The sequence below is a fragment of the Pleurodeles waltl genome, chromosome 7, assembly GCF_031143425.1.
Source record: "Pleurodeles waltl isolate 20211129_DDA chromosome 7, aPleWal1.hap1.20221129, whole genome shotgun sequence".
In the NCBI taxonomy this organism is placed as follows: Eukaryota; Metazoa; Chordata; class Amphibia; order Caudata; family Salamandridae; genus Pleurodeles; species Pleurodeles waltl.
Window position 1 is genome coordinate 124,013,085 of NC_090446.1, and position 15,865 is coordinate 124,028,949.

At 43.4% G+C, this 15,865-nt stretch overlaps 1 protein-coding gene across 3 annotated transcripts in view; it reads right to left on the reverse strand.

The window, feature by feature from the left end:
• Positions 1-303: 303 nt before the first annotated feature.
• Positions 304-15,865, reverse strand: part of DNAJC5 (DnaJ heat shock protein family (Hsp40) member C5) — a 197,272-nt gene continuing 181,710 nt past the window's right edge. For all 3 annotated transcript variants that reach the window (XM_069243253.1, XM_069243252.1, XM_069243254.1), the window contains one exon: positions 304-13,161. In XM_069243253.1, the coding sequence (XP_069099354.1) occupies positions 13,058-13,161 (104 nt within the window). In that variant the 3' untranslated portion in view covers positions 304-13,057. The remainder of the gene's footprint in view (positions 13,162-15,865) is intronic.

Consider the following 15,865-nt stretch of genomic DNA (forward strand, 5'->3'; position numbering starts at 1 on the left):
TGGTAGCTCCTGTCAGGAAACCTCAAGGCAATTTAGAAAACAAAGTTGCATATGTTTTCACCAAAAACGACAGGTCACGCAAAACAAAACATACAACTTTGTCTGGACTCCTATGAAGAAATGATTGCAGCTTCTTCCTCTGTGCCAAAACATTACGTGCCATCTGAGATTTTCCATCTCTACAAACTTGGCAAATTTAAAAGTACAGCCACGCACATTCTCCACACCACAGAAACCATTTTGCAATATGCACCCCAGGTAGCAGCACCATGAATTGTAGAGTAAATTGGAAAGACAGGCATGTTCCTGCAATTAAAACATTTATTTTACAACATTGGTTCAGATAATTTAACATTTTTTTGTGACTGTTTTTCTCAAAGTTTATATTCGGACATACGGTATAGAACTGGCCATGCTAAAACAAATGGTTCTGCACTGTGTTAAACATTATGTACATAGGAGTTCAGTAGTAACCACAGACCTCAGACATCCACAGTACAGTTAAACTACAGTCCTTTACAAAGGAGATCTAGTTAGCGCAAGACTGCTTTTGATTGTGTTTGATGCGTTGATTGTGGCGTCACCTGCTAACAGGTTCAAACGGGACACTTTTTTTCCTTTAAAATGCTCGGTGTCCTTTGCTGTTAGTGCAAATCCAAAACTCACCCACGGTCTAGAACTACCTGTCAGGTCAGGCTGCAGAACCCGGGCATCAGAATGGGACATTCAGGATGAGGGATTATTTGAGGTCAGGGAACAGCTGACTTGAAGAAGGAATACGTTGCCATGCCAAGAAATAATTTCAGAGACACAGAGAACAAAAACTGGGGCCAAGATCATTCAGTTACTGACCTCAGAGGCACCCACATACAGACATGGGCACTCAGTCACAGCATGTGGGGGCAGCACAACAGAACCATCTCAGGGTTCAATTGGCAGAACTCTAGGTTCCTTGGTCACGTTGGATGAACAAGTCATTTTTTTGCAAACATGATTATCTTTAAATAACAAATACACACACAAATACATGATAGCTCCCGCATTTTCCTACCAACATATATGTTTGGCTTAAAAATCTGTGGGGCACCTGATGACACATGTCCCATTCCTGTCTGCAATTTAAACTTATCTCCACGGATCAGGGGATACTGCATTGCTTTTACAAAACGAGCATGTGATAAGCTTGCTTGGACATCTTCATTCTGGGAACTGGTTCTGTACATAATCAATTGCATACAGTGTGGGAGATACTTTTGAATGGTACTGCGTGTCCATGCAATGCATTCTAGAACCTAGTTCTGAGAATCATTTCCTACTCACAAAATGCATTCTGGGAACTAGTGTTCAATACGATTGCTTGATCAGGCAGGGTACCCTGCTAACCGGTACTGAAAATGAGTTCTGAAACATAATTCTGAAAAGCAAAGACACAGCTGTCAGGCTCGTAAACAAAACAAGATCTGCAGGCAGGGGTGCTAGATTCTGTGAAGTGGCAAGTGTAAGGATGCTGAACGACTGAGAGCGGGAGATTAAAGAAAATGCATACGAGGGACTAATTGGATGGAGCATTTGGCTACAATCATTACAACATAACACATATTGGGTCTGCGTGGACCAGTAAACTTACACAATGCACGTTTGACATCTGGGGCAGTTTCTATATGGATACTACTCTATCCCTCAACCTAAAACAAAAGGAATATTTAAGAAAGCGAGTTGCAAATGACACCCAGACCAGACTAATTTGCTTTTCACCTGTTTTCTTTTTTACAGTATGCAGCACTAAATCTATCTTTTTATAACATTTACGAGCAGTGCTACATTAAAGTAATGGAAAACAGCAGCCTAGGTTAAAACTAACAGTGGGGCCCCAGGTAGACCTGAGAAGCACTATATATGTGGTCCCATTGCCAGGGGACAGTATGAAAACATGTCACTGCCTCAGGCGTGAAATGACAGTGCTTCATCAAAAACGTTATCCTGTAGCCTATGATGAAGACTGCCAATTGGCATCAAAATGAAAAAAATGAAGGGTAACCTAATGGAGAAGTCTATAGTTTTTAATTAAGACCCAATACTCTATTAGTGACAAGCTTCATCAATGGGTCTCATTTTGGACGCTAAACACCATATTTCAGGAAGCACTTGAGATATTTTTCTGCTGAAGCCTTCTGAGATAAAAATACTTTAGGAACACCCAAGAATCCCTTTAACAACCAAGGGATAGGATTTAATGTCCATGGGATAGATAAAAACAGATTTGGGGGTTATAAGGAACCTATTCCTTTTCTAGTGTCAACATGTTTTATTTATACCACTGGCACCTGGTTTTAAAGGGATGCCTGGGGGTATGGATTATGGTTGAGTCTATTCTAGTTTATAGGAACTCGGGTGTAACCCAATGATGAAATATGCCACTAATAGAGTGGGTGAGGGTCTTTAACAAAAGCTATGTAGGTTTCCCGTGGGTTTCCTTCTATTGTATTCATTTTGATTTCAATTGGAAGACTTTTTCATCATAGGTTGTATGAAACATTTTTGTGATGAATACTTGATTGTGGAGACAGTAACCTATGTCCTGGAATTTCTCTCTCCCATCCCCGGTCATAAAACATCTTTCTATTATCGGATTCAGGTATTCCAGATTACAGTACGTCATAAAATTAAAACCAGCAGCACTAGGATAACTTTCTACCTTTAAGCAGCCTCTCAAAAGCACATGTTTTTATATGTTTAAATAATGCTTTCACCAAGGTTACAAAGCTTTCCCACATCCAGTCCAAGAGAAATGTCCACACTTTTGGCTGACCTGCCCTGTTCTCAGCTTCCACCATAGACCTAGTGATTGCCAGGAATTTCATAGGAATTTCACAATGGAGGCACAGCATTAAATAGGAGGAAACCATCTCAAGGTGTAGGGGAGAACGCAGAAGAGATCATGGAAGATTTGAAGCTTGTGACAAAACCTAAGGAGGTGATACAAGTATAAGGTGGATACATACTGGAGACTACAGTGTTACAGCGGGCATGGAAACACAATAGATAGGCCCGACTATGCTTGTGCTCATTGTCGCTATCTATGCACCTATAAATCCAATTAAAGAGTGGACTTTTAACTAGAACGCCAGTGCTTGCAGATCAGAAGGAGGGTATTAAATTGAAAACAAACCTAAAATTTAGAGCCCAAGAGTCTTTTATTAAGTGCATTGTGTCATTTCTCTGGCAACATGATTCAACTGTAGGCTGTGGTAGGAGGCGATCAGAATTGTAATTAGGATTATGCAAAGGTTATGTGCCAACTGTTTTGTAAAGCTCCAGGTTTTCACCTTTGCAGTAGTTCTGAGGTCTCCCTTTTGACCTCTGCCTACATGAATCTTTTTCCATACTGTGAGGCAATTTTCACCACACACCAATATTATTTTGGTTCTACTTGCATATAGCAAAACTGCAAAATACATGCAGACGTTTTGCAGAGCTTTTCTATACAGAACGGCAAATGCAGAATTATTCTCAGCCAGTTTATCTTTTGCATAGTTTTCTGTGTGTCAGGTGGCAATAATATCAATGTTCGTAACCTTGGGAAGTTGTAAACTTTTCCGTAAAACTTTATGAAAGCTCAAAAAACCTAACCCTTTATTTTAATCCTGGCTCCCGTATTCGACCACATTGTAGGCTCATTATTCACACTGCTCTATTTTAGGTCACAACTGCCCAAGCTGTTGTATCAAGCTCTGTACACAATAGCAGAGTTAAATATGTGTAAATCGAGTCCACGTGAAACTTTTGGCTGCTATTTCTGTGCTATCTGCAAGTAAGTATGGTTAAACAAATAAGTGGTCAATGTGAACATTAGTCCCAGCTCCTAGGGTCTATCAATTTGGGTCTAGTTCGTTAATTTAAAAAAATAATCTGGCTCAAAGGTTAAACACCAAAAGCCCTACTTAAAGGTAAATTTGGTCATAGAATATACATTTTTTTTTACTACCAGAAATTCACAAAGATTCCTTCCAGGAGAAATCCCACTTTCCGCCAGGATACATCACAGTTAAGGGATAGGAATAAAGGTGTTACAAGGAATCACAAGGTGCGGTTAGCTTTGGAAGTTTAGGAACCCCCAAATCAACTACATTTGTGGTTACTCACTAAAACTATCCTGGAATCAGTTTAATTTTTACTCCAGCCCAATGCTGATGTGAAACGTTTTCTGGGGTGGGAAGGGGAATAAACGACTACCAGATAGTGGAAGGGGTTCCCCTCACGGACAGACTCCTTGGAGAGAAAACATTTGCATTTAGAGAAGGGATTGTAATCCCCGGGGAAGAGTTCTCTGAACTGCATGATTTGGGTCCTGATTGGAATTCCGTGACTTCCCCAAAAATCTGCACGTTTTCTTGCACCTGGCACATCTTTCCGTGTGGATTCCTGGAAGTTTAATTGAACCCCAGATGAAGGAAATATACACTCACATACGAGTGCACGCTGACAAGACTATTTGTGAATTACACCCATAATTCGTTTCCAGCTTTGGTCACGTTGTGGTTTGATCCACTTCATTATTTAGTTGTTGATCTACACCACCAGAGTGGAAATTCCTACCCGATTTGTCCAGAAAGGGCCCGTTTTTTGGGGAAGATAAACACCTCAAAGTGTCAAATGACAGTAAAACACAAATCACCAGCAAGGGCAGTTGTTGTCAACAGGAAAGGAGCTTGAGTAATGATGCATAATTGCAAGTTAAGGGTGATGCTTAAAATAAAAATGTATCAAAAAGAACACGAAAAAGAATCTTGACTCAAAGATTTTTCTTTTGCTGGGCCACTAATGTTGGGGGACAAGCAGTTTTGGGTTATCTGTAGGGTGACATCAATGGCAGCATTATGGGCAACCTGTGCTATAAGTCACCATGAGACAGTGCGATATGAGCTTTCGCTCAACGCCATGCAGGTATTCTAAGACACGCCAAGTGTTTCCCAGTGAATCCTACTGTCCACACGGTTTGCTGCCCTGTAAGACCCTTGATGTCACTAACGTGAACATAACTTTCCCAGAAATATATGGCATGAAGCCCCTGATTACAAATAGAGCAGTGCTGGAAGGAAGGCTAAAGTGATGGGGATAGAATTAGTTTCCAGGCAGTAATTTATCTGCTGTACCACGTTATGAGTTTTTTCCTGTTGGGAATGAGGAATAATATGTGGGACCTGCTCCTTTCCTGCATCACTGCAGGATCTTTTACCCCACCTGAGATGGAGTTCCTTCATCTTTCTAAGGTCGAGAGCGAACATAGGATGCTTATATTTAGAACACACAACGTTGTAGAGTAACTACAAATGAGGACACCACTGGAACAAAAGCATTTAAGGCATTATCATGGCCCGCTGGATGCACACACAAAAACAAGCATTTTCAATGCAACGGGTCTCGCATTTGTTCGAGTTAGAGCTCTTAACGTTGTAAAGCAAAAAAAAACGCAGTACGATCGTGCTATGTAAAATGCAGCGCGATTGCGCTGCGTGGAAAATAAACAGATAAAGTAGTCCGTACTCAAGGTTGAAAACATCGAGCCTTGTATGTTTTTGGTACTTTACCGGTGCTGTGTAGGTGGGCTAAACACCGGAAAAGACATGACGTATGCATGCCGTTCACAAATGAAAGCAAGCGGATTTTAAAAGGCAAGCCCACGAACCAATGTAAGTGACGGACGTGGCATGGGCGTGGTTTCAAGCCCAAAGAGAGATTACAGAATGGACAGAGCGCTTTGCGCTCGCCCATAATTACCATTAGCAGGGAAGCCTTTTGGTGCATCATCTTCCATCTAACGTGATTTAACAGGGTTGGCACGCCGCACTGCGAGTGAAATAAAAATAGTGGCTTGTGGGATTGCATCTTCAATATGGACCCCAAAAGGTCAGACATTGAACAATACAGTCAGGGGCTGGATCTTGGCATGTAATCAGTCAGATCCTTTGCGCATGGCCAGTCATAGTACCAAGTGAAGCAGTCTCCACTTAAAATCACTTGTGGATGCTGCTCACGTTTTTTCCAAGTGCCAAAAAACAATTCCAAGTGAGTACATGCTCCGTAAGCATCTTTATTATTAACAAAGAAATGAGTGACTGAACGAGGTCCAGGAATCACAGCGCTTGTGAAACCAAACAGGTAACAGTGCATATCGCACCATTGCTGGAGCTGGGTGGAAGATCCAATGTAGCTTTTTGATCAGCTGACAGAGCTTTGTGAACCTGCAACCACCATATCCTAGGCCATGGTTCCCACGCACTCCTATTCGTCTAACAGGATACTGCAGCCTCATTCAAGACATTACTAATACTATAATGTTTTACATGACTCTGTCCCCTGTTCCTAACCTACAGCTGTCCAAGCAGGAAGACCACCACCTGCTGTGGCATTATCCAATAGCAGAGCCAAACAGACTGGCTGCTACTTCTAAAGTAAACCATGTAAAAATAAAAAACATGAAACTAATGACAATATTAGCAGCTTTACACTTGTTTGAGGTCCTGAAGTGCCAGTTATGACACATTCCTTTCATAGTTGTGTGTGCAATACACTGCAATGGTTCAGGGTTTTAAGTTGTTGACATGCAGATTTTCACACTCCCCATCTTTGACATTCAGTGGAATATGCTCACACAATGCAATATGGCTGCGGCAAACTGCCTCCCAAAGGACCGATGACTTCAACACCATGTCAGTTGCCTTAAGAGATAACTAGGGCCATGGCAGACTCTGGCGGACACCAGCCATGCCACAGTTCTTATCCTGTCCCCACCGGTCTTTCAGAGTCACTGGCCCATTGGGAATATCTGAAAATGTCCTTATGTACAAGCTAACTTTAGGCGGCTCTGAGCACCAAGGGAATATTTTCCTGAGGGGATCCCCAGAGGAAAGTTGTGTTCACACGGAGTGAGCGAATCAGTAAATAAAAGGGAATAGTAATACCGTGGGGAGCATCACTGGTGAGACCTCAACTGATGTGTGCGGTCAAATACTGGAGTCGAGCTATGCAAAATGTCAGCGATACGATCCAGTTAACAAGCAGGATATTAAAATAATAAAGGGTTCGAGCTATAAACACTAACTTCTTGATATATATGATTTCAGACTGCGAAGGGGTGAAGAACAATTTTCCTATGTAACAAAAAACAAACAGATTTTCAAGGGGTATAACTGTCAGTTGACATTCTCAACTAGAATATGATTTTAGCATTGCTCATGATGTAAACCAGAATGTGATGGAGAGGAATTAAACAGCTAGGCATGCACCTGGATTCAGCGGAGTGCCAGGCAGGTCCACTGCTAAGCTACATCAGTCCATGATAGAAAGACCAGGCATATCATTAGTTTTGAGAAAACAGGAGGCTAATAAAAATCACATTTCACTACATTTACTACTGGGATAGGAATATTACATTTTTCTCCTGATCCTACGTTTCTCTTCCTTCAGATGGGGATTGTTTTTTCTTTGCAAATAAGGATAAGTGGATGTGGTGGCTAATTCGAGCCAGTATTTTACGGTGCTTAGCACCTGCACTTATGACAGTCTGCCACATGGTGACGCTGTCTGTCAAGTTTAGATTTCAGCACAATAAAAGATGTTCATTAATTCAATATACATGAAAAATTACTAATACCTGCCGCCCATGTAATTCATATAGCACTGGGAGATGGTTATAGTCTGATTTGTCACACTTTTAGGAGGGTGATGGCTAAGAGTTGTATTGGTACTGTCACCGGCAGGGGCTATGGGTGGTGCAAGATGCAGTAGCCTCCTGACAAGGGTTCTGCACTTATTTTTTCAACAAATTAAGCACTGAGTGTATGAGGATATACTCACAATGGTAGAAAGTTACTCAAATTTGCTTCATATGTTATGGCTTTTACATGTCCTAGAAGCAGATCTGTGGGAATACAAATTTGGTGGCCAATACGAGTGCGAACATGCAACCACTATTGATCCTAAAAATAGAATTGCGATTGAAAGAAGGGAATCAAAAGACACTGCTTATTTGTAACCCCAGGGTGGAGCTCATCTATTGTGACGTGTACTTCACACAATGAATTCAGAAACGTGCACTCATTACCAACAGTTATCTTACACATCAACTTTGTTTCTATTAGGAGCAGATTAAAAACTGCAAGGTTTCTGTGATTAGGAGGATATTTATGCACACATTTAGTAGAGCAAAGGAGGAAGGCAACAGAATCATGAGTGGATCCATGAACGCCATGGATGCAACACTTGCAGGGGAGTCCGTTTTCAAACAAAATAGAAATACAACAGCAGTTATCTGAATGGGTCACATCTGTTGTCAGTAGCTATTAAACTATGAAATATTGCTACTAATTTTACAACTCATTTTGAAAGAACAATTAGAATGTTTCTCATTGTTCTCTGTATGTGTGTTGAGATCACATCAGTACAGCAACCAAGACTACGCTGATGAAATGTGACATCACCAAAATGTCAGCTTTCTACACCAGTAATCCGAGACTAATCTTGTAGATTTTATGGCCGTAAACCATCTCTCACCAGGAACTGCTCACCAGACACAAGCAAGAAAGTTTGGACCCCATCATTATGAGAAAAAGATGGAGATAGTCACATCATTAGAACAGAACTCTCCATCACAAGAACAGCTCTCACAGGACCCAAGAAATCCAACAGAAGCGAGGCAGGCCAAAGAACACCTAGAGATGAACAGTGGTAACAAAGGAAGGCCCTGAACCACAGATGGGACGCCGTACAGAAAGATACTCAAAATAGAAAGAAGTGGCAGTCCTTAGTTGCTGCCCTACATGCCAGTCAGCAAATGGGCAGTAAGCCATTGTTTTTCGTTATCCGATCATTAGACTTGAGTATGGTTCTCAGTGATTTTTTTAAGAGCTCTACCTAGACAACCAGCCCCCTCAATGCCATGCAATGCTTGGGGCGGAAGTACAGTAGGAATGGTTCCCCTACAGCTTTTTTCTCTGTGTAGCTCCCACCCCATCTGCATTCTGGTGTGGTGTTCCGATACACCACTATGTGGCCAACCTTTCTAGAGAAGTTGATTTAGTGCCTCTTCCTGCAAAAGTGCCTCACCCCAGCCATTGAATGCAGAGGATTTCCAGGTGTCTGGAGAAGCACACCAAAGAATGGCATCAGGGAGTACAAAGCACTACTGCCATTGTGCAGGCCCTATATTAACCAAAAGCTGTTTTTATGGTGGTAGCTGTTCCCTCTTGGCATAAACTCCAATCCAGAGTTAACAAAAAAAACATGATTGTCGGGAACCCCAATCTCAGATCAGTCTAAATGGGATGAGATCATGGAACTAGTAAGAGAGTCTGCCCTTCCGAAGGCAGGACAGGACATATGATTTGCTTCATACTGCAGAAAAAAATAGATATTAAGTGATAAGCAAAAGCACATCTCTTAATTTATGAACCGATAAAGGCAATTTGGGGCTATTTCGACCACAGGGATTGTCATGAAAAAGACACAGAGTCAAAAGAGAGAGATAAATTGAGGTTATGTTGGAAGAAGGAATTTTCTTGAGGTTTGTGAAAACGCAAAGGTTGGAAGTTCCACAAAAGCAAGTCCCCCTCCTCCCAAAATCAAAAGTGTTGCCCACTTCTGTTTCAGGTTTTTCTTGAAAGAGGCAGACTAGGAAAATTATTTAGTGATCAATGGTTCCATGACAGGAGCAACAGCCAACCAGTCTATTGAGGTAGGAGGAGCTCTGTGCATGATGCATATTGCAATTATTGAATGTCTAACAAGCTAGTGTAAAATGTTCCTTTTATCTAAAGATGTCCAAGGTTGGCTGTAAACAGTGCTACAGTGCTGATCAAAATATATCTGATGTGAACGCCAGGGCTTGCGTGCTTGTGGTAGAATAAAGATGGGATGATCTTTACAGCCTAAATGTTAGTAAGCTTGTTTTATCCTCTGACTGGTACAGTCTGAAAGTAACAACATTTTTGCCCCCCCCCCACACCCAAATGTTATCAACAAACCTTGCAAGCAGGAAAACAGTTTTCCAGTGGCACCAGGGATGGGGAAAAGGATGCTACCCATAGTTGTCATGTTCAAATAGGACTGCCTGGATATTGGGCATTTGCTTCAAAGTTGGAGGTCCCAAAACAATTTAGCTTTACAGGAAGAAGACGGAGAGGAAGTCGATGATCACACCTACACCAATATTCAAAGAATTGACAAACATTGCCCAGAACAAAAATGATCAGCACAAATTGGTACTAAGGACATAACATTTCAACACAGCATTTTGTTGCTGTGAATTTAGAATTACATACCAGTCAAACTAACAAAGCACATCCACCTCTTTCTGTGTCTAGAGTACACAGTTAAGCCCATGCCGTCCAAATCAGACTTCCATAACAAAAAAACATGTTAGAAGCAACAGATGGGGGACTATAGCACCTTTTTGCTCTCTGAAGATCCAGGTACCACAAAGTTCATTGTCCAAACGAAGAGTAAAGCTAGTGTGGTGCTGAAGAAATTGCCAATCTTCTTTTTGGTCAGAAGATTAGATCAACTAAGATGGAATACAAGAGGAAGAGAGGATTCTTGAAACATGGAACATTGTTGGGAGGCCAACAGGTGACCAGCTCTTCGGCTTTACTGAAGAAATTACTTTCAGCTTTTCTGAAGGCTAAAAAAATACGGCCCTTACCGGACACTGTACTATGAGCGCCTCTACTTATTCTAAAAACTCACTTGATGACCTTTGTAGGCTTTTTTGTTTGTGCACCACAATAAAAATCTATTTTCTTTGCTCTTTAAAGTGGTTTTGGTGTCTCAATCATTTATTTTATAGATGTATTTTCAATTCAAAATAGGCAAATATAGATAAAGTTGTTTAATTTGAAACGTAAAAGCACCTCTTGGTGCTTTTTACAATAACTGTTGTGGCACTGATCCTTAAAATAAGCTAACAAACATTGCTTAATTTAGCCAACATGTACAGTGGCTAGAGGAAGAAAGAGCAAGGAAGCTATTTTTATGACACACCAAGAAACGACTGGTCAGAGAAAATAGGGTCTCTTTAGCAGTACTGTTAAACACAAATCACAGGCTTATCTGGGAATGTGTCAGAGAAGATGGGTTGGAGTATCATGTTCTCTTATGAGAAACTAAGTTAGATAGTTCAACTCCTTCCACGGCTCTCAGACATTCTGGGAAATGTAGTTCTGTCTGCCCAGGTGTAACATTTGGAGTCATAGAAGGAAATGTGACAAAGATTTTGGCACAAAAATGCTTGACATGTGATAGACTATCTCTCACTGAATATGGAGACCCTGCCCTGTATGGAAATTGTCTGATATTCCTTTGGCTCAGCATGTACGTCCCTGGCACTTCTCTACATTCCGAAGATGCTCTTGTACATGCTTTTCAAGGATCCGCTGCGCTATGACCCCCTGATGTTCAACGGACTACCAAATGTGCTTGCCAATGGACAGCAAGGAATCGCAGAGGTAGAAGTGAGGGGTGGAAGCTTGTGAACAGTGCCAGACTGTACTAGCCTGACTCGTGAACCGCTGCCTCTTCAAACATTCCTGCTGTGGTATTCAGGGCAGAGGGCCTGAGGGTGACCTAACCCAGACCAAGGCAGCACTGCAGGGACTACAAACCAGACCCACCAGGGAGGTGAGAATTCTCTCATGGAGATGGGAACATCTATTAAATATAAAACTGACCTTCATGCACACTAAACATAAAAAGACATACTGCAGTAAAACACATCAATTAAACAAACAATAAGGAGGTCCTTAAAAGGGAGGCTTTTACATTAAAATGTGGCTTGACCGTCCCTTTAAGGGGTAAGGACTTAAAGAGCCATGCCAAGGCTATGGCATTCTCTAGGGTATCTCCCCCGCATAAAGGGCAATACAGAAAAAAAGGGCAATACAGAAAAAAAGGGCAATACAGAAAAAAAGGGTCACTACTCCTCTTACATGAACATTTCCCCAGCTTAAACAGCTCCTCGGTACATACAAAGCACTTCGACACAGCTAAACGCACACATGCTTTTCAGGAGGCCGTCTCAGCGTACAAATGGTCAGGAATTAGAGCAGGGGAACAGAACGAAGAACAGAACCTCAGCAAAACAGGACATCAGTACTGCATGCGACAAGATGCCCCCCACGTCAGGATGTCAAGGTGACACCATGCTCGAGCATCTCCAAGACAGGGCGTCAAAAGGGGAATGAGGTGCAGAAATAGCACTGGCAAAGGACACTAGGGAAGGGGGGGGCAGGGGTTTGGACGCAAATCATCCCACAGACCGGACGTTAAGGGGGCAACACAGGTTATAATCACATCGAGTCAGATCGCCAAGAAGAGATGGGCAAAACAGACTGGAACAATGTCAGAACATCAAGTGGGCAGAATAGACAGGAATCCCACCCTGCGGCACGATGTCAGGAACTGGAGAGGAAAAGACAGGGAGCAACACCTCAAATACATGATGGCATTAGAAGGTACAGGTGGCAAGGAGGGGCGGGGTAAGAACATGTGCCAATTACCACAAAGACAGAAGACCAACGGGACAGGAGTCGCGTGAGGGAATCGTCATTAAAAAATAAAACCGTACTGAAAAAGGGCAAATAGGGAAATATTGACTCAATAGGAGACCAAGAAAAGGGGACAAATGCGTGTGTAAGGGGGTCGGAGGGTTAGGATTCATGCCTGGGCAAGACTAAGCAGGAAAAAGCAGGCAGTGCCCACCCTTGTGGAGCAATCTGAGGGCTGGACACAGGGAGGAGGATGAGAACAAGAGGTGGAACGGTGGACAATGCCGTGGGGGGAAAGACTGATAAAGGATTACAAAAATCTTGGCAGGAGTTTGGTAATGTGGTTTTGGGTGAAATGAAGGCTTGAATGGATGTGTGTGTGGAAGGACACAGACTGGTCCTGTGAGTCGCCCACCCCTGTTTCTAAAGCACATGAACCCAGCGAAGAGTTGGCCTCGTCAATGACTTCCTTCTCTTCACCAATGAATCTGGAGAACAATGTGGTCACTTGCTGGGGCTCAGTTTAGCTTGTCAGTGTGGTAGCTGGGGTGCGAGTCTGCCGTCAGCTGCGTGGTCTCCGTGGCAGACGAGGGCTGTACCAGGATTGGGGTGTCCGATGCTTCTGTAAATCAAGAGAATGACAAAAAGGGTGACCTTCAATATGTCTAAGGATATCTATCTCAACTTAATTTAAATACCCAAACTTAGCTCATCTCATCCCCACATGTACATCTGTGTGCGCAAACACACACCCTCAACCACCAAGTTCCCCCCTCATTCCCCCCCGCCCCCCCCCCCCCCCCCCCACACACACACACACCTGTCACCAGCACACAGCAGTAAACGGACAAACCTGGTTTGTATAAAAGTGAGGAACAGATTTTGGCAGGAGCTAGATTTCAGATTATAACAAAATTATTGTTCCTTAAATGCAATTAAAAAAAAAAAAAATGTTTATTAGTTATTTAGTATGCAGATAATGTTCAGTAACATGCATCAGATGTTAATGAGGCAAAATATTACATACATTGTCAATGAGTCTCGGCATTTGAAATACAACAACGGCAGTGAGGGCAACAGGTCCAAACGTTTTTAGTTCCTCTGGTATGCGCTGGGTTGAAATGGCTATGGGATGCCGCATCCATACAATAGGGGAAACGGGGTTTCAAGGACAAAGTGGGTGGGCAGAGTATCAGCAAATAAGTGTGCATGCTAATGGTGGCATTGCGGCTAAGTCGGGCGAGCAGGTATGCAAGGTGGCAATATGTACGCAGGGATGGCTAAGAAGAGGCTGGTGGAGGTGCTGATGTGGGAATCCTTGATAGTGATGTAAGGCGTCACGGGGGTGCATGATGTCATGGGAGGAGGCCATCTTTGCTCACCTCCTGTTGGAAGTGTGGAAGCATGGTGGCCCACTAGGGGGAAATCTGGCGTTTCTGAAGGCGTCCAACCTCTTCATCATGGAGGGCATCTTCCTCTGCCGCCCCTGCTTGCGCATCGCCCCCGCTAAGCAGCTACTGGGGGAGCAATAGAGGATCACCAGGGAAGTGTTAAGATGCATTTGGCCAGATGAGGTACTAGGGATGCAAAGCGGGCACGCACTTTGTTATTTCTTGCATGTAAAGACGACAAGGGAGCAGGTCTCCCATGTGTAAATGTCGGGGAGTTCTCTAACAGACGTAAGGTGGTGTGGATTGAGTGGAAATAACCCTGTAGGGCTGAACAGGACAAGAGCATATGCTTAAGGTCAGCGTCTGGAGCCTGGCAGCACAGACAGTTGATTTGTTTGTTGGGAAACAGACGGTTTAATTGTGCTGGGGTTTAATTTGCCCTGCGAATTATGAGGAACTGTATATTTTTGAAGCAGGAGTTTCAGGACAGTATTTAGGGAAACTCAAGTGCTCTATCCCACTCCCGGCCATGAAGAACTCTCCCAAATTCGTCTTCCCATTTTTGGCGTAGTGTTGTTAGCGAGAGGACTGTTGGCTCACGTATGGCTTTATAAAGCTATGTGATAAGGTGATGGCCAGTGCCCATAGTTAGAATAGACTGGATAACTAGGTGAGTGGGGGTTTCTCCTTCTGTGGTGTTTCTAAGAGTGTGGCAGGTGCATGTGAGTTGTCTATGTAAGAAGAACGGCCCTGCAGGGAGGTCACATTCCTCGCCAGTTGTTCAAAGGGGGGAAATGACCATCTGAGAAGGTCGCCCGTCATGAGCACCGAGTGTTCTGTCCAGACCCTTAAGTCCCCAGAAGTGTAGGACCCCGGGTGTCGGGGTAAACCGACCAGAGGGAGTGCTGGGGCATCCATGGGGTAGTGCTAGAGAGGTGGTATATGTGGATCATGCATGTCCGTGCCACTGCTACTCTGAATGGTCGGGGGAGGGAGGAAACTCCTTCGGAAGCAGAGGGCCTTGGATTGTCGTATCGGTTCCTTCTCATTGGTGGCTTCTCCCGGGTAGCAGCCCACAGTCCAACGGGACAACCACTGGAGCTGTGCCGCCAGAAAATATGCCTCGAAGGATGGAGCACTGAGGCCTCCTCGATCTGTCTGCAATTGTAATTTAGCAAGGGCAACCCAGTGGTATTCAGTGCCCCAGATGAGTGTAGACAGGAGTGTGTTCAGTTCTAAAAAAAAAAAAAAAAAAAAAAAAGGGGCCATGGCGGAACGACTGGGAGATTTGTAAAATAATAAAGAAGGCGGGTAGAATAAGCATCTTCGCCAGAGCAGTTTTGCCTGTGGGGGCTAAGGGGAGAGCCTGCCAGAAGTGTACCTGGGTTCTGATTCCCACTAAGGCTTTACAAAGATTCCCTTCATAGAGGTCTGTGGGGCTAAGATAGAAATAGACTCCCAGGTATTGGACCTCTTGTGTGTGTCAGTTAAGGCAAATGTAGTCTACGTGTATCTCGAGTGGTTGTTGATCAGGACAGAGTGCATATGTGGCTGATTTTGCCAAGCTCTCCTGTAGTCCAGTGGTGGAGGCAAATTCAGGTGGGGGGGTCTCGGAGCAGTGTGAGATCCATTGGAAGTAAGCTAAGAGTTTAGGTGTAAACCCCGTGGGGGCGAGTGCTGCGAAGAGAATGACATAACGCCGTGTTAGAGTATCAAATGCCTTCTCCAAATCAAGAATGAGGCAGGCCGCCAATGGAAAATGGCCCTGCACTTTGTCCTACATATAGAAGAGACAAAGGATATTCTGGAAGGTGTTGCGTCCCGACACAAAATGGTTTTGGTCTGTGGGAATGAGGTCCAGGAGCATCTGGGCGGGTCTGTTAGCAAGAATTTTGCCAAGTAGATTATAGTCCGCACCAAGTATAGCTACAGGCC